Raw genomic sequence first — 17045 nt, 5'->3', positions numbered from 1 at the left:
ACAGCACCCAGGAAGGTAACATGCCTGAAGAGTGTTTCAATTGGGATAGCTAGAGAGACTGGGCTATTGTAGATAATTTACAGAACTAATAGGTACTTAAAAAAAGTTCTTCTGCCAAATTTCCAAGGAGCTTCCTTGGAGAAGGAGATCAGAAGCACAATATTTGTGGACAGAAGGGACAAAGACATGATTTGAGATCCTATAGAAGAATATCTTCTACAAGTATGGTCTACTAATGGGTCTGTGCCTTGATGGCCAGGAAGCTGTCAAGAGAGGTAGTCAAAAGTCACTGAGAGGTGCTGGACCCCGTGCTCTCTGCTGTCCCTCAAAACTCCAATTCTGCCAACACTGCTTCTCTTATTCTATCCCTGATACAGCACCACAGCGTACTCTGATACGCCAAGAGAGAGATGGGTCCAAGAGCGAACCCCAACTCCCCAACCCTTTCCTACTTCTCAGACTACCCCTGGGAAGAAGGAATGTGAGGAGAAAGACTCACCTTTCTTCTCGAAGTCTACTTTCTCTTCCCCTGGCCGTCCCAAACTATCCAGGCTATGGGTCACCTGGCTGCCAAATTCATCCTCGCGGGAGAGGTGGTTTGTCCTTCTGGGCGGGTCCTCCTCCTCCTCATAGTCTTCGTCATCCAAAATAGGGGTCTCTCGGATGGGCACACCAATCACGGAGTTATGTGCCTGCAGCCTGGAGGACCGGAAGCTCTCCCTGGCCTGCGGGCCCAGCAGCACTGACGGGATGTAGTGGATCTCGTGAGTGGCTTCGGTACTTGCACTCTTTTGAGGAATGCGCCGTCGCTTCTGCCAGCGCCGCTGGGCATAGAGCGCCACGGTGAATACCAAGAGTAGCAGCAGCAATGCGATGAGGCCGCCCTGGAGCAGAAGGGAAGACGGAAAAGCAAATGGGCTACCGCTTTATGTGATGGGCAGCCCAAGAGGGTTTCCCATATATCACATTTAACTTGGTTTCCTGGGTTTTGTTCACGGTTCTGGGAACCTCTGGCTATGGCTTTGAAGCTACAGTGACTGTTTCAATATCTAGAATTGCACGTTTGTTTGTTTGTTTGTTTGTTTGTTTGTTTGTTTTCAAGTTCACATTCAGAGATTTGGGTATCATTAATTCTGACATTGTTGGGGGCGGGGTGAGAAACAATTCTAGCTTTTTCACCAACTAACTGTGTGTATGCTTGACTTCTCTTGACTCTTGTTTTCCATCAGCATTGTGGATATTAAGGGTTTCAAGACTTTTATAATAAAAGAAAAGAGACGATGGCCACGTCAGAACAATCCAGTTTGCTGAATACTATGAAATTTGAGCTGTGGTCCCCCAGTACTTTCCACCATCTGAGAGACCTCAGGACAGTTGTTTATGTGCTCTCAGCCTCAATTCCTTATCTAAAGCAGGGTGGGAGGAGAGGGAAAGGATGTGGGTGGATGGACACAAAACTGGACCCAAAGGGCAAGAGCCACATGTTGGGTCATTATTTTATGGTACCATAAAATTCTACATCCTAAAAGACAGACTAAATGGTTGAACTTTCATCAGGTGCTTAGAAGGAATACCTGAATCACAGGACCCTGGAAAGGTTATGATGAAGACTGACCTCAATCTTCTCCTGTATCTCTCTCTCTTTCCCTCTCTCTGTCTCTGCCTTTCTCCCTCTTCTCTCTATATCTTTTATATCACCTATCATTTTCTTCCTTCTTTTCTTTGGCACTGTCCTGTAACTCCCATTATTAGCATGTGGCTCACATCCACAATGAGCTGTTGATCAGAGAGACCCACAGGTTTTCCAAAAGAAGACAGACTTCTGCCACAGTACTTGATGATGCACAAAAGGTTAGTGGTAAGACCCTACTGCTGAAGACACCATATGCTGTTGGTACAGAACATGGAGTGACCTGGGTGGAATCTGGAAGACATTCCCCACACAGTCAGCTCGTCTAGTGCCAGCAGGTGCTACATAAGTGACTAGGGGAAAATGACCAACATCTTTTCAAGCAACTCATGCTCTAAGCTACTCAGCAGCAAACAACCTGACATGATGCGCACACAAGTGCAATAGTGGCATACGGCCATGGTGCGAAAGCAACTGCTCTTTATTTGGCTAACTGATCTGCTCAGTGGAACAAAACCCATAGCTGGAGCTGGAAAACAAGTCAGAACAATATCCCCTATTTCAAGCTCTCCATTATCAAGCTCCCACCAATTGTGGACTACAAGAGGGCCTACAGCTATTAAATTCTCTCTAAAATAACAATGGTTATCCTATTTATCTGGCACTAACTTCACATCCTCTTGGAGAATGTCCTTCTCTTTTTCAGATGGATGCAGATCCTAATGAGAGAACCAGCCCATCACACCTCAAAAAGACCCCAGCTGAAATTAAGAGTAATAGGAAAAATAAGGAAGAGTGATTCTTTCTTGGCGAACTTGACACCAGCACAAGGGTGAAGGAGATAGACACAGAGAACACTCAACTCCTACCAAACCAGATATCCAGAAACACAGAGGCTCCCAAGACCTTACCATTGAAGCAGACGTAAAATGAACACAACATGGCTCAGGGAAATTTGTGGAAGAGGGGGTGGAAAGAATGTCAGAGCCACATGTTGGGTCATTATGCACAGAGACATTACCTCTTACTGATAACTGATGGCTAACCTCACAATGCACAACCTATATTCTCCAATGAGGAGGATCCCTGTGGAGGGGGGAGGACAAGGAGGAGGCTAACGATGGTATCAATATGACTGTATACACACTGTGTACATAACTAATAAAAATAAATAAATAAACGAGGAATACCTGAGGCATCAACATAAAGTGACATTTCCTATATCCTGTTGCAAATATGAGATAACACTAGTTAGCATTTCAAATCAAACACAGTTTATATTTTTTTCCCTGTCAGACAAATTTGTCTTTTTGTTTGTTTGTTTTTAATCTAAGTAGGGTCTCCCTGTAGACCAGGACAAACTGAAACTAATTCTGTAGTCCCAGGCTAGCTTCAAACTCACATTAGTCCTTCTATCTCTGTCTCAGGAATGCTCAGATTAAATGTGTGTACCACCATACCAGCTCCCAAGAGAAGCACCACTGCCTTTTAACTAAGAAATATGGATGTGCACATCAATGTCTCTATAGTTACTGGGTTTATCCCTTTTAATTCAAACTGCTCTCAAATTTGGTTGGAGAATCTGTTGTTTCTTTCACATGTTGTAGAATAATGAGGCAGACCAGTGTACAACCATACGTCAAGAATAGACAGCCGACCCTCTACCAGTAGATGAGTCACCTCAACAGGCAGCATCTGCTAGGACCCAGAAGTCACTACAGAGGAAGCAAGACAGGAATACTGCTCTCACGGCTAGTCTGAAAACCAGTTCCAGAGAAATGGTGGCAGACACTGTGGTAAGTCAAACCTTACCAAAACAGAGATCCAGAGCAGACAAAAAACAAACAAACAAACAAAACACAAAACACTAAATCATATTGCTTTCTTACCAGATGAGGCTCAGGGAACATGGTGGAGGGGTGTAGAATGTAACAACCTCAACCTCTTGTTCCCCACAAGGAATACCACCAATATCACCAAAGAAGACCCTCAGCAGAACTGTGGTGGGGTAAGGAGGTTTAAGAGTACAACCTTTTTTATAAAATCCATAAATGATAATCTGATTTTCAAGTATGGGTCTGGGACCAAGTAGGTGCTTAATCAATATCTGTAGAAAGGATGGATGCAAATGAGCCTTTTTAAAGTTCCTTTAGTCAGATGTTTAAGGCAAACTATTGCATCAATGAACCCACCCAACACCTAAATGTTTGTGTCTGCATAACATATGTTTACTGGAAATAAACCAGCATGTCTTAAGTCACTTGGAAGATTTAGGAAATAACCTTATCTGTGGGATTCTGAGGGCAGAATATTCCCAAAACATGTGTGCATGTGCAGATAGCAGCCGAGGGCAGATGGAGGGAAGCTGATGTTCTCCCAGCCTTCATCTTCTCAGAGCCAGAAGTATCTCTGAGGTAGTTATCTTGCTCTCTTCACTAGATATTGAAGAAAGAGATCCCCCCAGGTTGAGTCAGGCTATGTGATCACAAGTCTGGGGAACAGAACCTCTAGTGTGTGGGAACGAGACACACTGTTAAGAGAGACTCAGAAGTTAAGCCACATAATTAATTCAGAGCCCTATTTTTACTTTAATTTATTTCTTTTTCTCTTAACTGTAGTGCTCATATTCTTTTTCTTCTTTCATGTGGTCAGCTGCTTTCCCTGGACACAATTTTAGTACAGGCACAGACAAGTTCTTGCTGCTGTAGCATGTCACAAGGATAGAAGTTAATCCTGAATATGCTATCCTTAGGGAAGGTGACTATGTTTGTGATATCTCTTTAGAAGTCTTTTTCACTGTCATGATTTTGGATCCTGCTGACAGCTCAAATACTGGGAAACTACTGTTTTCTTCTTTGGAACCTAAATTTATGATACTAGACTCCACCCCTTCTACTGAAGGTGGAGAGTGTGACTGGGAAAGCTAAAAGGTAGGCAGGTATGAGGTTGAGTTGGCAGCACTGGAATAGGGGCCAAAGCCCCACTTCAACCTTGCTAGTGAACTACCTTAAGGTGCCAAGCAAGGTTTCCCTGGATGTCAGAACTCAGACACCAGTAATATGAATCAAGCAAATCCCAGGATTTTATTTCTGTAGCTATGTATGTGTGTATACATAACTTGTCAAATATATATAAAATATGCAAGTAGAAACTTCCTTGTGGAAGAAGGAGAGATATGAGTTGATGGATATGGCATACTTATCAGAGCCTGGCACAGGATAAACACATGACTGAGGACATTTCTCAATTATGGAGTGTACAGAGTTGTGCAAGAAGAAAAGGAGAAGGGGAAAAAAAAAGACTTACTTCATTCTTTACTAGCTGGAGAGCTACATACAAGCAAACGAGCTCAAGTTTATTGAGCTACTTTAGTCCTAGTGATAGAGAAGAGGAGTAAGGTTGCCTTGTTTTGTAGGCAGCTAGTCAGGGTTACAGGCACAAAAAGTATAAGCATGTGTATGGCCTGGCAGAGCTGATGAGCACAGAGAATTTCTAAGTTTAGAAAGCAGTTTTGGAACTGAATTCCAAAAAGCCCGGACTTAGGCTGACTTTCCAGGATCTCAGCTGGCTCACATATACAAAGTAACCAATCCTTTCTATAGCTTATCAGTCTATCAGAAGCCACTTCATGCATTCAAAGTAACGGATCCAGTCCACACCAACTTGATACTTGTTTTACATTCCCAAGGATAGAAAAAGTCCCAATAAAGTCACCCCTCCCAGAGTTTCAACTTTACTTTGACTTTTTGCCTTTCTTTCATTTTCTGTTTTACATTCTAATAAAAAACCTATCCTGAAGTGGGAGAGACAGCTTAGCAGTTAAAGTACTTGCATGGCAAACCAAAGAATCCAGGTTCAATTCCCCAGGACCCAAGTAAGTCAGATGCACAAGGTGGTGCATGCATCTGAAGTTTGTTTGCACTGGCTGGAGCCCCTGATACACCCATTCTCTCCCTCTCTCTGCCTCTCTCTCAAATAAATAAATAAAATAAAATAAAAACACCCATCCTATTGTACACACTTCTTTCTTCCTGGATTGCAAAACAAGAACTGGCAAGACACTGGCTTGCAGAATTTTAGTGATCATTGAGTTTATAGGTTACAGCACTGGACACCAAATAACCCCTAATCCAGAGCTGAGACAGGCTCCACTGATCTCAACCTCCCCCCGCCCCCCAAAATGCTTGGAGTTTCTACTCAAAGAAATCAGATGCGTGGCCTTGAGCAAGGAGAATCTCTGTTCTCCATGTATCTGTAGTGGTTCAGCCTGCTGTGTAGATTCACCCATACAGACTCTTGTTAGTTCTTTGTCAACTCCTTCTCCAGGGCTAAGGAAACAAAAGGCAGGAGCAATTGATTTGTAGTGAGAAGGTTTGAGCAGGTAGGCCTAGAGCATACAGCAGGAGCAATCCCAAGACTAGTGTGTGAGAAAACATTGCCATGGGAAAAAAGGGAAGAAAAGATAATGAGAAAGTGAAAAGATAAGAAGATGGCGGTAAATCTTCAGAAGACAAGGTAAGAAGAGGCCAAGGCTCAAGGATGGTATGCTGCAACCCTGCTCATCTCAGGGCACAACTATGCCAAATCCATTTTGGATAGGGAGTACCTTGGGATTAGCTGAGATGAACAAGACTGCTGTTGTAGCTTTATTCAGTTAAATGATATAAAATTGCTCATAAATGTAAGTTGTATGAACTAAATTTAAAATGTTTAATGAAGTTAACTATGTTCTTCTGTCAACTACAAAAAACTGAATCATAAAATAAAAGTTGTTTTTCTTTTAAAAAATGTCAAGGTCATGTGAATCCTTATCTCCTGTTTGCCATTTACTGTGAAAGTAATCTACAATAGTTTATCTATTTGGAGTCCAATAGGCTCCCTTTAAAATGAGATTGATTCTTCTCATTGTATAGAGTAACATTAAGGATGAATGAAGATACAAATGATTTGGAAATTGGTCTGGCACCTCAAATGTCAACCAATATCAGCCTCTTTCTTTATGTCTTACTAATCACTCCTCTAAGACAAAGTTTCTCACTCTATCCTCATGGCTCTTACCTATGTTCTGGCTCCCCAGCATCTTTTGAATAATATCAAGACTCCTTTACTGATCCATCATGACTGGGTTCTGGCTTCCTTCCCATACCTCTGATCCTGGAAGCCTCAACTGTCCTCCCTGGAACAATGAATGGTAACCATACTCCAAGGTATGATCTTCCCTCATGATGCACAGTGACTTTATCATGCATTATATAGTGTCCCCCAAAAGACATGCCCTCATGGGACCTCGGAAAGTAACCTAATATGGAAAATGGATCTTTGAAGACACCATTAGTTGATCTGGTACTACATTAGGGTGGGCAATCGAGAAAGTGACTGCTGACTTGGTAAGAAAAAGGTCACAGAGGCACACAAATTTTGAGAAGGTCCTGTAAAGATGAAGACAAAGACTGCAGTGACACATATGCCAGTTAAAGAATACCAGTGCCACATAAACCACACAGGCTATAGTAGCTCCCCAACCCAGCACCTCGAGAAAAAAACTGCTGATATCTTCACTTTGGATACCCTCCCTGCCAATACACACACATAATTGTGAGAAAATAAATGTCTTTAGTTTTAAGTTACCTAGCTTTTGATGATTGACTGTAACATTCCCAAGAAGCCGACCTGCTCTTCTCCACCCACTCAGCCTACTTTGCTTGGAGATTTTGCTCTTATGGAGCATCTCTATTAATCAGTTTTACATCACCAGGACCAAGCATCTAAGAAATCAACTAAAGAGAAGAATGACTTATTTTTGTTCATGATTTCAGAGATTAGAGCCTAGCAGAGAAGAACAGCTCACGTCATGAAAGCCAAGGAGCCAAAAGAGAGAGAATGTCAATTCTGGTATCTCTCTTTCTCCCCCTTTTATTCTATTTAGCCTATGGAAAGGATGTGCCCACATTAGTACAATTTATATATTTTTTGTAACTGCCTGGTCACACACACACATACACGTACAAGAGGGCCATTTACTTAGCCCCCAGGTGCTTCTCAGTCCAGTTAAGCTAAAGATTACCCCTTGCCATCATAGTATTTTTGCCTCAAGGTGGGATGGACCTGTTCTTTTCCTCACTGTCTTCTGTGGTCATTGGGTTCCTGAACAGCTATGTTCTCTGATCATCTGTTTGGTCAGTAACCCTGGCCAGGTCCTGAGCTACGTAATAGCCTATGATGCAGTGCTTGTTGCAGAGAGAAATTAGTGTGTAATTAACATCCAAATGTCTAAACCATTAAGAGACATGTCAGAGGAATGCAATTACACAAACCTGGGATGATCTCTGACTCCAGCAGCCACAGGGCCCTGACAAATACTTTGCTCAGTTGCTTTTCCCCCAGTGCTCATACATTCAGCTAGTCTGCTATACACATGATATCAAAAACCAAAAGTTACAGAGTTTAAAAAATAAAAAGCACCCCCAAGCCACCTCACCAAGAAAGCCTTTTGAAAACACCGACTTAGAACACCATTCAGCATGGCCTCATTTCTATCCATTTTTCATGTTAAAATATCCAGGCACAGGAGAAGGAGTGAGAGAAAGGAAAGAAAGGGATAATGCAAAAAATGCTTTCTTTGACAATGTGTCATTCGGAAACTGATTATTTCTGTCTCTGGCCTTTTTAATATTCCCTCACAACGGCCAAGCCTCAAGGGGATTTGGTATTCTAAGTCTGGATTTATAATACTCTGTTCAGCACTGATAAGAACATGGGCCTTTAATCCTCAGAGCTGTGAACATGCATATTCTCCCAAGTAATGTCCTTTCCTTTTTGCCACTTGTTTCTGGTCTCTGGCAGCCAGCCTCATGATAGCTGTGGACTGGTAACCCATTGGCCAATTTCCCAGTGGCAGAGCTAGTAGGGAAAGTGGATAGGAATCCAAGTTCTCTGAGTAGTCTCATTTTAGGCCCCAGTCTGTGTTTAAGGTATAGACATTATAAGAAAAAAGTCTAAACCCATAGCATACACATAAGGAGAATTGTCTGAGAGAATACAAGTGACTTGAACAATATCACAGAACATCTGACAAAGGCTTGGGAGGCAGAGACACAGCCAGTACCTTCCAAAGCTACTAAGAAGCATGGAATTAAAATCTGGTTGATGAAAGAGCTTTATTTACATTCTGTTTCTTGTCATTCAATGACCCAGTTTTCAATGCTTTTCATTGTGAAAATTTTAATTTATGGTGAATGATAGATATACTTTATCTTCCCTCTTCCATGACTCACGATCCATCTTATTTGCTATAACTGAACCTTAGCTACAAACAGACCCAGAATTGTTCCAGTGGATTTACTTAGTATTCCTATGATTTAATGTTCACATTCTTTTAGATCAGGCCTCTACCTTTCTGGCTAATATAGTTCCAAATGTATATTTTTGAGATACTCAATGATTCAGAGATTTTTTTTTTTTAAGCAATAGAAAAAAAGGATATGTTGGACATGTTAGGGAGAAAAAAAAAGAAACAGGTACAATACTGAACTCATTACAAAGAATGAGCTTGAGCATTAGGTCTCAGAGAAAATTCTATGCCCTGGGAGGCATTTAGAACTACTGACATTTTTTGGTTGACAAAGCTTGGTTGGGGAGGGGGAAGTTACTTGTGTGTACAGGTGAGAATAAAGTATAAATATTTTGCTGGGCATGGTGGCACATACCTTTAACCCCAGTACTCTGGAGGCATAGGTAGAAGGATTGCTGTGAGTTCAAGGCCACCCTCAGACTCCATAGTGAATTCCAGGTCAGCCTGGGCTAGAGTGAGACCCTACCTCAAAAAGAAACATAAAAGTATAAATAGCCTACATACAGAGAAAGTTACATAAAATAGAGAATTATCTTGTACTAAGTGCATGAGTCCCTGGGGCCAGTGACAGAATCCCTGGTTTAACAGAAATTATTACACATGAACTAGGGCTATGGAGATGGCCAGTTAACAGGGTTGAGATAAGACATACATAATAAGATAGTAAGACTTCTGATTGACTGGCAGCAAAGGAGTTGGAAGAAGGAGGTGCCAACAGTGACACTGAAGTATGGATTCTCTTATTGGAAAAAAGAGGAGCCCATCTATATATTAATTTTTTCCTGGGTAATATCATAAATGGTTATACAAGGTCCTTGCTCATAATCAAATGAAATGTGTTTGCATGTATAAATAATAAATTAACTAAACGAAGATAAATATACAATAAAAGATAAGGTATTGCATATAAATATTTATACATATTCATATCTGAAACAATACAATCATATCTATCTTTATGTGTGTATAATTAGCTATCTTTATGTACATTCATTTCTTTGCCTCTAGAGAGATATTGGGTGACCTATTTAAAGAGGGCCCATTAAAGAAAATAAAACATATTTTTCTTTTTAACAAGTCACCTATTTATCATGTAGCTATTAGAAACAGTATTTTATTTCCCAAGATAATGCTAAAGGAACAAAGTGAAAACAGCGAGGTTCTTTGAAATGTGCACATCTCCACCACTACCATCCAACTTAACCATTTGTGATCATCCTTAAGCCATGTCAATAGCGGGAAAGAAACCCCAGGGGAGAAGTTTGAATCTTTCAGGAACATATGACATGGACAACTAGCGAACACTGGCACATGGGAGTTTTTCATAAGCAACTCAGACAAGAGTAGGAACATGGCTCTGCAACCTTTCAGTTGTAGATTAAGGTTAAATTACATGAGTTTCCTGTTATGTACAAAGGAGGTCATTAACACATAACTGAGAAGATATAGGGAAAATTCAACATGATTGCATTATTCAAGGAATTTAGCATGAAATGCATTTATTTCATGGTGTTCAAGAGATATAAGCAACTTTACTGTTGAGGCAAACAGATAAGAAGTATTGGTGGAACAAATTTTTCCTGACATTGCAATATATTCTATGTATTTCCAACTACATTCCTACTATCCTTTCCAGACTGTGAGACCACAACTATATCCCTTTTCTTTTTTTTTTTTTGTATTGTTAAGTGGAAATTGGATTATCTGTTTATTGTTGTTGATAATCTCCTATATAGTCCAGGATGGTCTGGAACTAACTACAATGCCTGAGATGGTTTTGAACTCAAGATCCTCCTACATCTGCCTCCTGCAGTTGGTTTAAAGGTGTACACCACCAAGACAAACACAAATAGCATCTAACCATTATTCCTGTACTAGAATTCTAGGAGAGGAGAATGTTAAATATGACCTAGAAACCCCTTTTGAAAAGATGAAATGTATATGCATCACCCTGCTTGGCATTACTGATGTGGGCACAGGTGCTAAAGCAGTAGACCATCCTGATTCTGTGCTTTCAATTGCCCTAATCCCCTCTGCCTTAATGCCCTCTCATGACTCGGGATGCTGTCCTATAAGTCTTAATTCTAAGGTTATGAGTTTTCTAAAATCTGCTGTTTCTGGCTGGGCTAAGTGTTTACCTGATAATCTCACTGTGACTCATATCTTTGTATCAGAGCTTAAAGAAATTTATAGGGAAACTTGACTCCCACTCCCCCCACCCCCTCCACTAGGCCCTTTGAGGGCTCTTAGTCATCTCTGTTTGTAGAACCCAGCTCAGAGTCTGACACCAAGTAGGTCTCATTATGAATTTGTCTTACTTTTATAATCAAGAGCAATGAAGGGAAGAAGGGGCATCATTTATTTCAGGATGAATGTGAATGGTGCGTGGCACATAGTAGATAATTGCTGAAAGAAAGAATGGACCCATTATAAATGCTTCTTTCTGAAGGTGGATGGCTGAAATTTAACTACAGCTGTCTGGAAGTGCTCCTGTGTATATGTAGAGAGTAGAGGATAAAGGGCTTCAGCCATTTAGCACAAATTAGCATCTCACCTCTCAAAGAAGCATGGATAATGGAAAAGGTGGGAGAAACAGAGGACTGATTTTCTTTCCATTCTGTTAGACATGTACCTAAACAGAACCCTGGTGCTGAGGGAAGGGCTCTTTCCTCACCCATTGATCTATTCATTGACCAGGATAAACGTATGTCTGGAAACAGGCAGACCTAAATTCAGACTATTTACTCTACCACCTGCCTGTTTTTTAACCTTGGGAAATTCTCTCTGTGCGGTGCTCAATTTTCTCATCTTTATCACAGTAAGAGTAACATTCACCAAAATAGGCGTGGAAGAGATTAGGTAACATAGTATAGCATATACCTTGTAATGCCTGACCTCTGGGGAATGCCCAATGTCCAAAACTCAGTGTTTATATCCTTTTTGTTTGTTTGGCCTCTAGTCACTGCAAACGAACTTCAGTAGCATGTGATGCTTTGTGCATCTGGCTTTAAGTGGGTACTGGGGAATCTAACCCAGGTCACTAGGCTTTGCAGGCAAGCAACTAAATTGCTGAGCCATTTCTCCATCTGAGTTTTTAATTTTGAAATAAAATCTTACTATAATGTCAGGCTGTCCTGGAACTCACTCTGTACTATCCAGGCTGGACTGGAGCTCATACTTTTCCTGTTCATGAGCTTAATTTTACTACAGTTGCTTTTGTATCCTGACCCTATGACAAATTATATACTCAGATTTCAGAATCCACAGAAATGCCCTTGAGAAACATGCAATAGGTTTGGGGAAACAGATAAGAAAGAAGATAATTGTTATAATGCAGTTTGATAAGCTCCAAGCCAAGGGAAAACAGTAAGGAGCAAAGACTTTTTCATGACTTCCAAGCACCACTCACAGAGGAAGTGGAAATTTAAAACACTCCCTGTAACACTAATTACAGGGAAATTAAAGGGTGAAGTGCTTCAGCCCTTCCAATCAAGTATATTCATATTCCAAATGTGGCTGGGTTACTGGATAACGCAGTAAACAGCACAGTAGGTGATGGCTGAAGTGGCCACATTGTCATTCAGCAGCTGTGAAGCTGTAGGTAGGTCAATGTATTATTCTGAGTCTCAACTATTTTAGCATCTTTCAAGGACAGCAGTCTTTACTGAACGAGGGTAGTGTGAGAATTAAATGAACGACTGCATAAAAGGAATCAATCCAAAACACCAGGGCTCAACAAATGATGGTTTCATGAATTCTGGCTTAGGAATAACACACTGAGAATGGAATCAGAAAACTTAAATCCTCGTCTTTGCTTTGCCCGGCTAATGAACTAAAGAAGCCAGCAGACAGTTCAATTCTGCACACCCATTATTTTTTTTTAATTAATTTATTTATTTTATAAACAAGATGTCCACAGCAGCCAAATAAGCTAGGCATACTTAACCTCATTTAACAAATGAAGATCATAATTGTCAAACAGGGCACTGTGCCCGAGGTTGCAAAGCCAGTGGGTTGCAGAGTACACATTTGATTCTCAACTCGAAAGTTCATCTGCAGCATGTTGCTGTGGCCATCCTGGAATTGCTGATGTGACTAGAGAGTGGGTAGTAAGTGCAGCCTGCACACTGTGCCCAGTGCATCAGTCCTTGAGAACATATTCCAAGCTCCTATGTCCGTGAAGAGAATGGGTACCAACCATCAATATTGTGTTGACAACAGAACTTTCTAAGGGAAAGAAAGCTAGAAACCAAAGCTGAGCAGTGGCCTCTGAGAGCATGGCTTATTACTTGATACATGTGAAGTGAGTTTGTATGGATAGGGGACTTGCCAGCCACACAAGTCAGCATTTTATTGGCTTCTTTAGAAACCACAGTAGAAAATAGGCATCATGTTATGGCAGAAGAGTAGGAGTGAGACCTGCCAATCATCCCATTGTATACCCACTAGAATACTACCTTCACCTTTCCCCATTTGTTACTGATTTCTCAGGTCAGGTTTGAATTCCTTGTCTTTTGTCATGAAGAATGACGGATATAGAGGGAAGATCAAGCAAGCAGTTTCATAGAGAAGTAAAAGTAAAAACAAATAAATACGTAAATAGTTCTCAGCCAGCACAGAAGGTCCCCAAGTGGCTGCTAGCAAGTAACCATGGATTAGGGGCTTTTATGTACTGAGGACAAGTCTGCCTGGTCCATGTAGAAATTATTATCAAGTTGGATGAGCTTTATTGGTTATGCTTAAACGTATCTATAAACTTTCACTGGTGGGTTAGGAAGAAGAGCAACACAGACTCAGAATGAGCCTGCCAATGCAGTACCTAAAAAGTAAGGAAGAACCACAGGCACCTGAGTGATGAGCTATATTTAGGTTCCATATTCAGGTTCAGAATAGATTCCTTTTAGTCTGTCCAGGATAGTTGCCATTTATTTCATTTTGGGTCTGTGTCTTTAACTAGCTACCTTCCAAATAAGGCTACATAGTTCCTAATCTGTATTAAAATCACAAGACCAACTCTTTACTTGTCTTGATTAGCATTACATACTAGGAATAAAAGTGGAGAATATTCCCTTTGACTTGGGAGGGGGACTAGCTTTTGTAACTTTACACACTAATGGGTTAATTTTGATTTTTGCCCCAATAGAATGGGTTTTCATTAGTAATAAACAACAACGTCATTTAGTCCATCTTTAGTAACAAGAATAAAAATTTCAAAAAATATTTTGGATGGGGGGATGAATGAATAAGCAGATTATTATCCCATGCGGTCTAATAGTCCCTTTCAGCACAAGAGCTGGTTCAGTCATTTCTGAGTTCTGTCCTCGGCCTGTAGCACAGAACTTGGAGATTGGGAGGGATATAATGAAGGAAGAAAATATTGCTTTTTCGCTTCTTGGATCCTGACAATGGAAGACATTGGAAAGCTAATATAACTAGTTGGCTACTTCTCTATGTAGTTGTGATGAAGGGAAAATTTGGTCTGAATCCTGAGCTTGATTAATACTTAATTACTGATGAATGTTCAGGAGCCATTGAGTCAGTAAGTGGAGGAGTGAGGTAATGGATATCAGATCAAACCATCTGTGCACAATCACCCTCCTCAGAAAGCAAAGTGACAGCTATAGCTACCACTCTTACTGTGTATGCATCACGAATGAAATGATGGATTCAAATCTCTCTCTTTTACCCTTTATCCAGCTATATCCAGCAGCCCCTGATGCACCCAGGTCTATGACTTTTGTCATCCTCAGTGTTACAGTTTTTGATGAAGTAAGTGCCACTTCCTCATTCAGATAGCTTTATGAAAGTTACCTCCCCCACCCCCTACACACAGTCAAAGGGGATATTCTCCACTTTTGGTCCTGAATACAGAAATGCTACTCTAAGCTGCAATTTCCTAGAGGAGTTTAGCAGAACCTGCAGATAACAGGCTTGGGTCAAAAGTGCTCCAAATCGCCCTCAATTCCATGAAAGACACCTCATAGTGCAAGATTCCTCTACCCCTCTCTCAGAAACCCTCCCTTATCTGGGCATCCTGAAACTTTCTATTATGATCTTACCTGGCATTAAATAATCTTTGTAACATCAAGAAACAGTTCATCTCAGAGTCCTCTGTGTCTAGAAATCCAAGTTAATGCACTGTAAAGTATTGGACCATGCTACTTATCTTGTTAAGACTTGCTATGACTACCTTGTTTTTCTCCCTTTAAAATGATCATAACGACAGGTCTTGTCAGGTAAGGAGCCTCCTCCCCACCCCCCACACATCAGGATCTTGTTTATAAAACTGCATCTTTTGCACATCGACTTACACATAGTGCTTACTACAGAGTGTGCTTTAAGGGAGAGAGAGGAATCTCAGCTGCACCAGTCACTGTGACCAAGAATATGTGAAACCACAAAAGCAAATCTGAAAATCCAGAAAATTTCCACTGTTTCTGTTTCCATCAACTATCCATCAAGCTTCTTCAAAACCTATTACAAGCCACACAATAGGAGTCTTTTAGAGGTTCTGTTTTGCTGCCATTTTCCAGCATTGGTGATGGAACTGTCAATTGTCTTGAAGGCATGTTGTGATGGCCCCAGGATCTCCCCCACTGAGAATGATCAGGAAAACTCCAGGAAAGTTAGTTACTAGGGGCAGAAAGTCAAGCACAAGATGCCAAGCAATGAGAAGGGAAAAGAGAGCAGACTCAACGGGAGGGCTGACGCACACACTGATAGGAGGAAGGTGCAAAAAGCTGTCCAGCGTCCCAGATGCACCCACCAGAGATGTTTGGAATGTTTCACCCTTTCCTCTCCACCCTCTTGCTTCATGTCTCCTAAATGTGTAAAAATAGAAAATTCAAAATTTTCTGAGAACCCAGAGTCAGCATTGAGAATTGTCTAATCACTGACTACTTTAATCTTAATAACCTTTCATCACACAACACCCTCTATTTTGACAACAGATCAGGAAACCCAAAATATAATGTTATGATGTTATACAGGAAGGCAGTGAACTGTGCTTATTATTAATATTTTTTGTACTGACTCAGGTAACATCCCAACTATAGCACTGATACTCTTACCCATTCCTGACTCCACTACAAATACTGTCACACCATTACATACTGACCTGCCCCAAAGCTGGTCCTACTTCTTGTCACCCCACCCCAATTCTATCCAGACATTCTACATCTACAGTTGTCCAAGGGTTATCCTTAGGTCCAGCTATGAGTATGTTTAGAGCTCAAGTTTAGAATGAAATGTAAGGATTCAAAACTTCTACACATTGTAGTCCAAGGTAATTTCCTGAAGCCAGTCAGCTTAGAGGATATCATTCTGAGCCTTCTGGAGCTGGAAGCTGAAGCATGAGGTCTGGGACAGTCTAGAGCTATTAAATGCAGGTAAGTCAGATGGGTAAGGCAATATTTTGGAGACAAGATCATATTCATACCACAGGACCATCTTTTACTCATATTGATGAGAGACCTGAGCTACAAGAACAAATAGCTCAGCTTTTGGGAACCTTCAGAAATGTGTGAATTCTGAATCAACCTGAATGTCAACAGAAACAGAAGGAGACAGGGTAAGTAAGGGCAACCCCAAAGGAAGTCCTATCCATCCTATGACCTAGGCCTTTAGAGAAAGTAGGTGGGTTATTTTCTTAGAGCTATCAACACAACCAGGAAGTTTCAGGCAACAAATATGCATTCTCTCTTGGTCCAGAAGACCAGAAATCTGAGGTCAAGGAGCCAACAATAGTGTTCCCTCTAAAGACACTAGGAGAGAAATCATCTATACTTATTCTAGCTATTCAGGCCTACAAAATTCCTTGGCCTGTGACAGCATTATTTCAGTCTCTGCCTGTATCTTCACACACCACCTTTCCTCTGTATGTCACTCTGCATCTTCTCCTCTTCAAAGTCCAGGATGCATTTTCATGAGATCCTTAACCAATTACATCTGCAAATATATATTACCAGTGAAGGCTGTATTCTGAGGATTGGAGTGATGTGAATGTGCGGGAACACTAGAGAAGGACTTCTTGGTTCATTATTAAAATCCAATTGTCAATAAAGT

At 41.0% G+C, this 17045-nt stretch overlaps 1 protein-coding gene across 5 annotated transcripts in view; it reads right to left on the bottom strand.

Moving 5' to 3' along the window:
- The window catches only part of Astn2 (astrotactin 2), a 1021805-nt gene that overhangs the window by 813537 nt on the left and 191223 nt on the right, over nt 1–17045 (bottom strand). For all 5 annotated transcript variants that reach the window (XM_045154445.1, XM_045154449.1, XM_045154453.1 and 2 more), the window contains exon 3: nt 500–884. In XM_045154445.1, coding sequence (XP_045010380.1) covers nt 500–884 — 385 coding nt within the window. The remainder of the gene's footprint in view (nt 1–499; nt 885–17045) is intronic.

The sequence above is a fragment of the Jaculus jaculus genome, chromosome 1 (genome assembly GCF_020740685.1).
Source record: "Jaculus jaculus isolate mJacJac1 chromosome 1, mJacJac1.mat.Y.cur, whole genome shotgun sequence".
Classification (NCBI taxonomy): domain Eukaryota; kingdom Metazoa; phylum Chordata; class Mammalia; order Rodentia; family Dipodidae; genus Jaculus; species Jaculus jaculus.
This window is presented reverse-complemented; position numbering and strand designations above follow the sequence as displayed.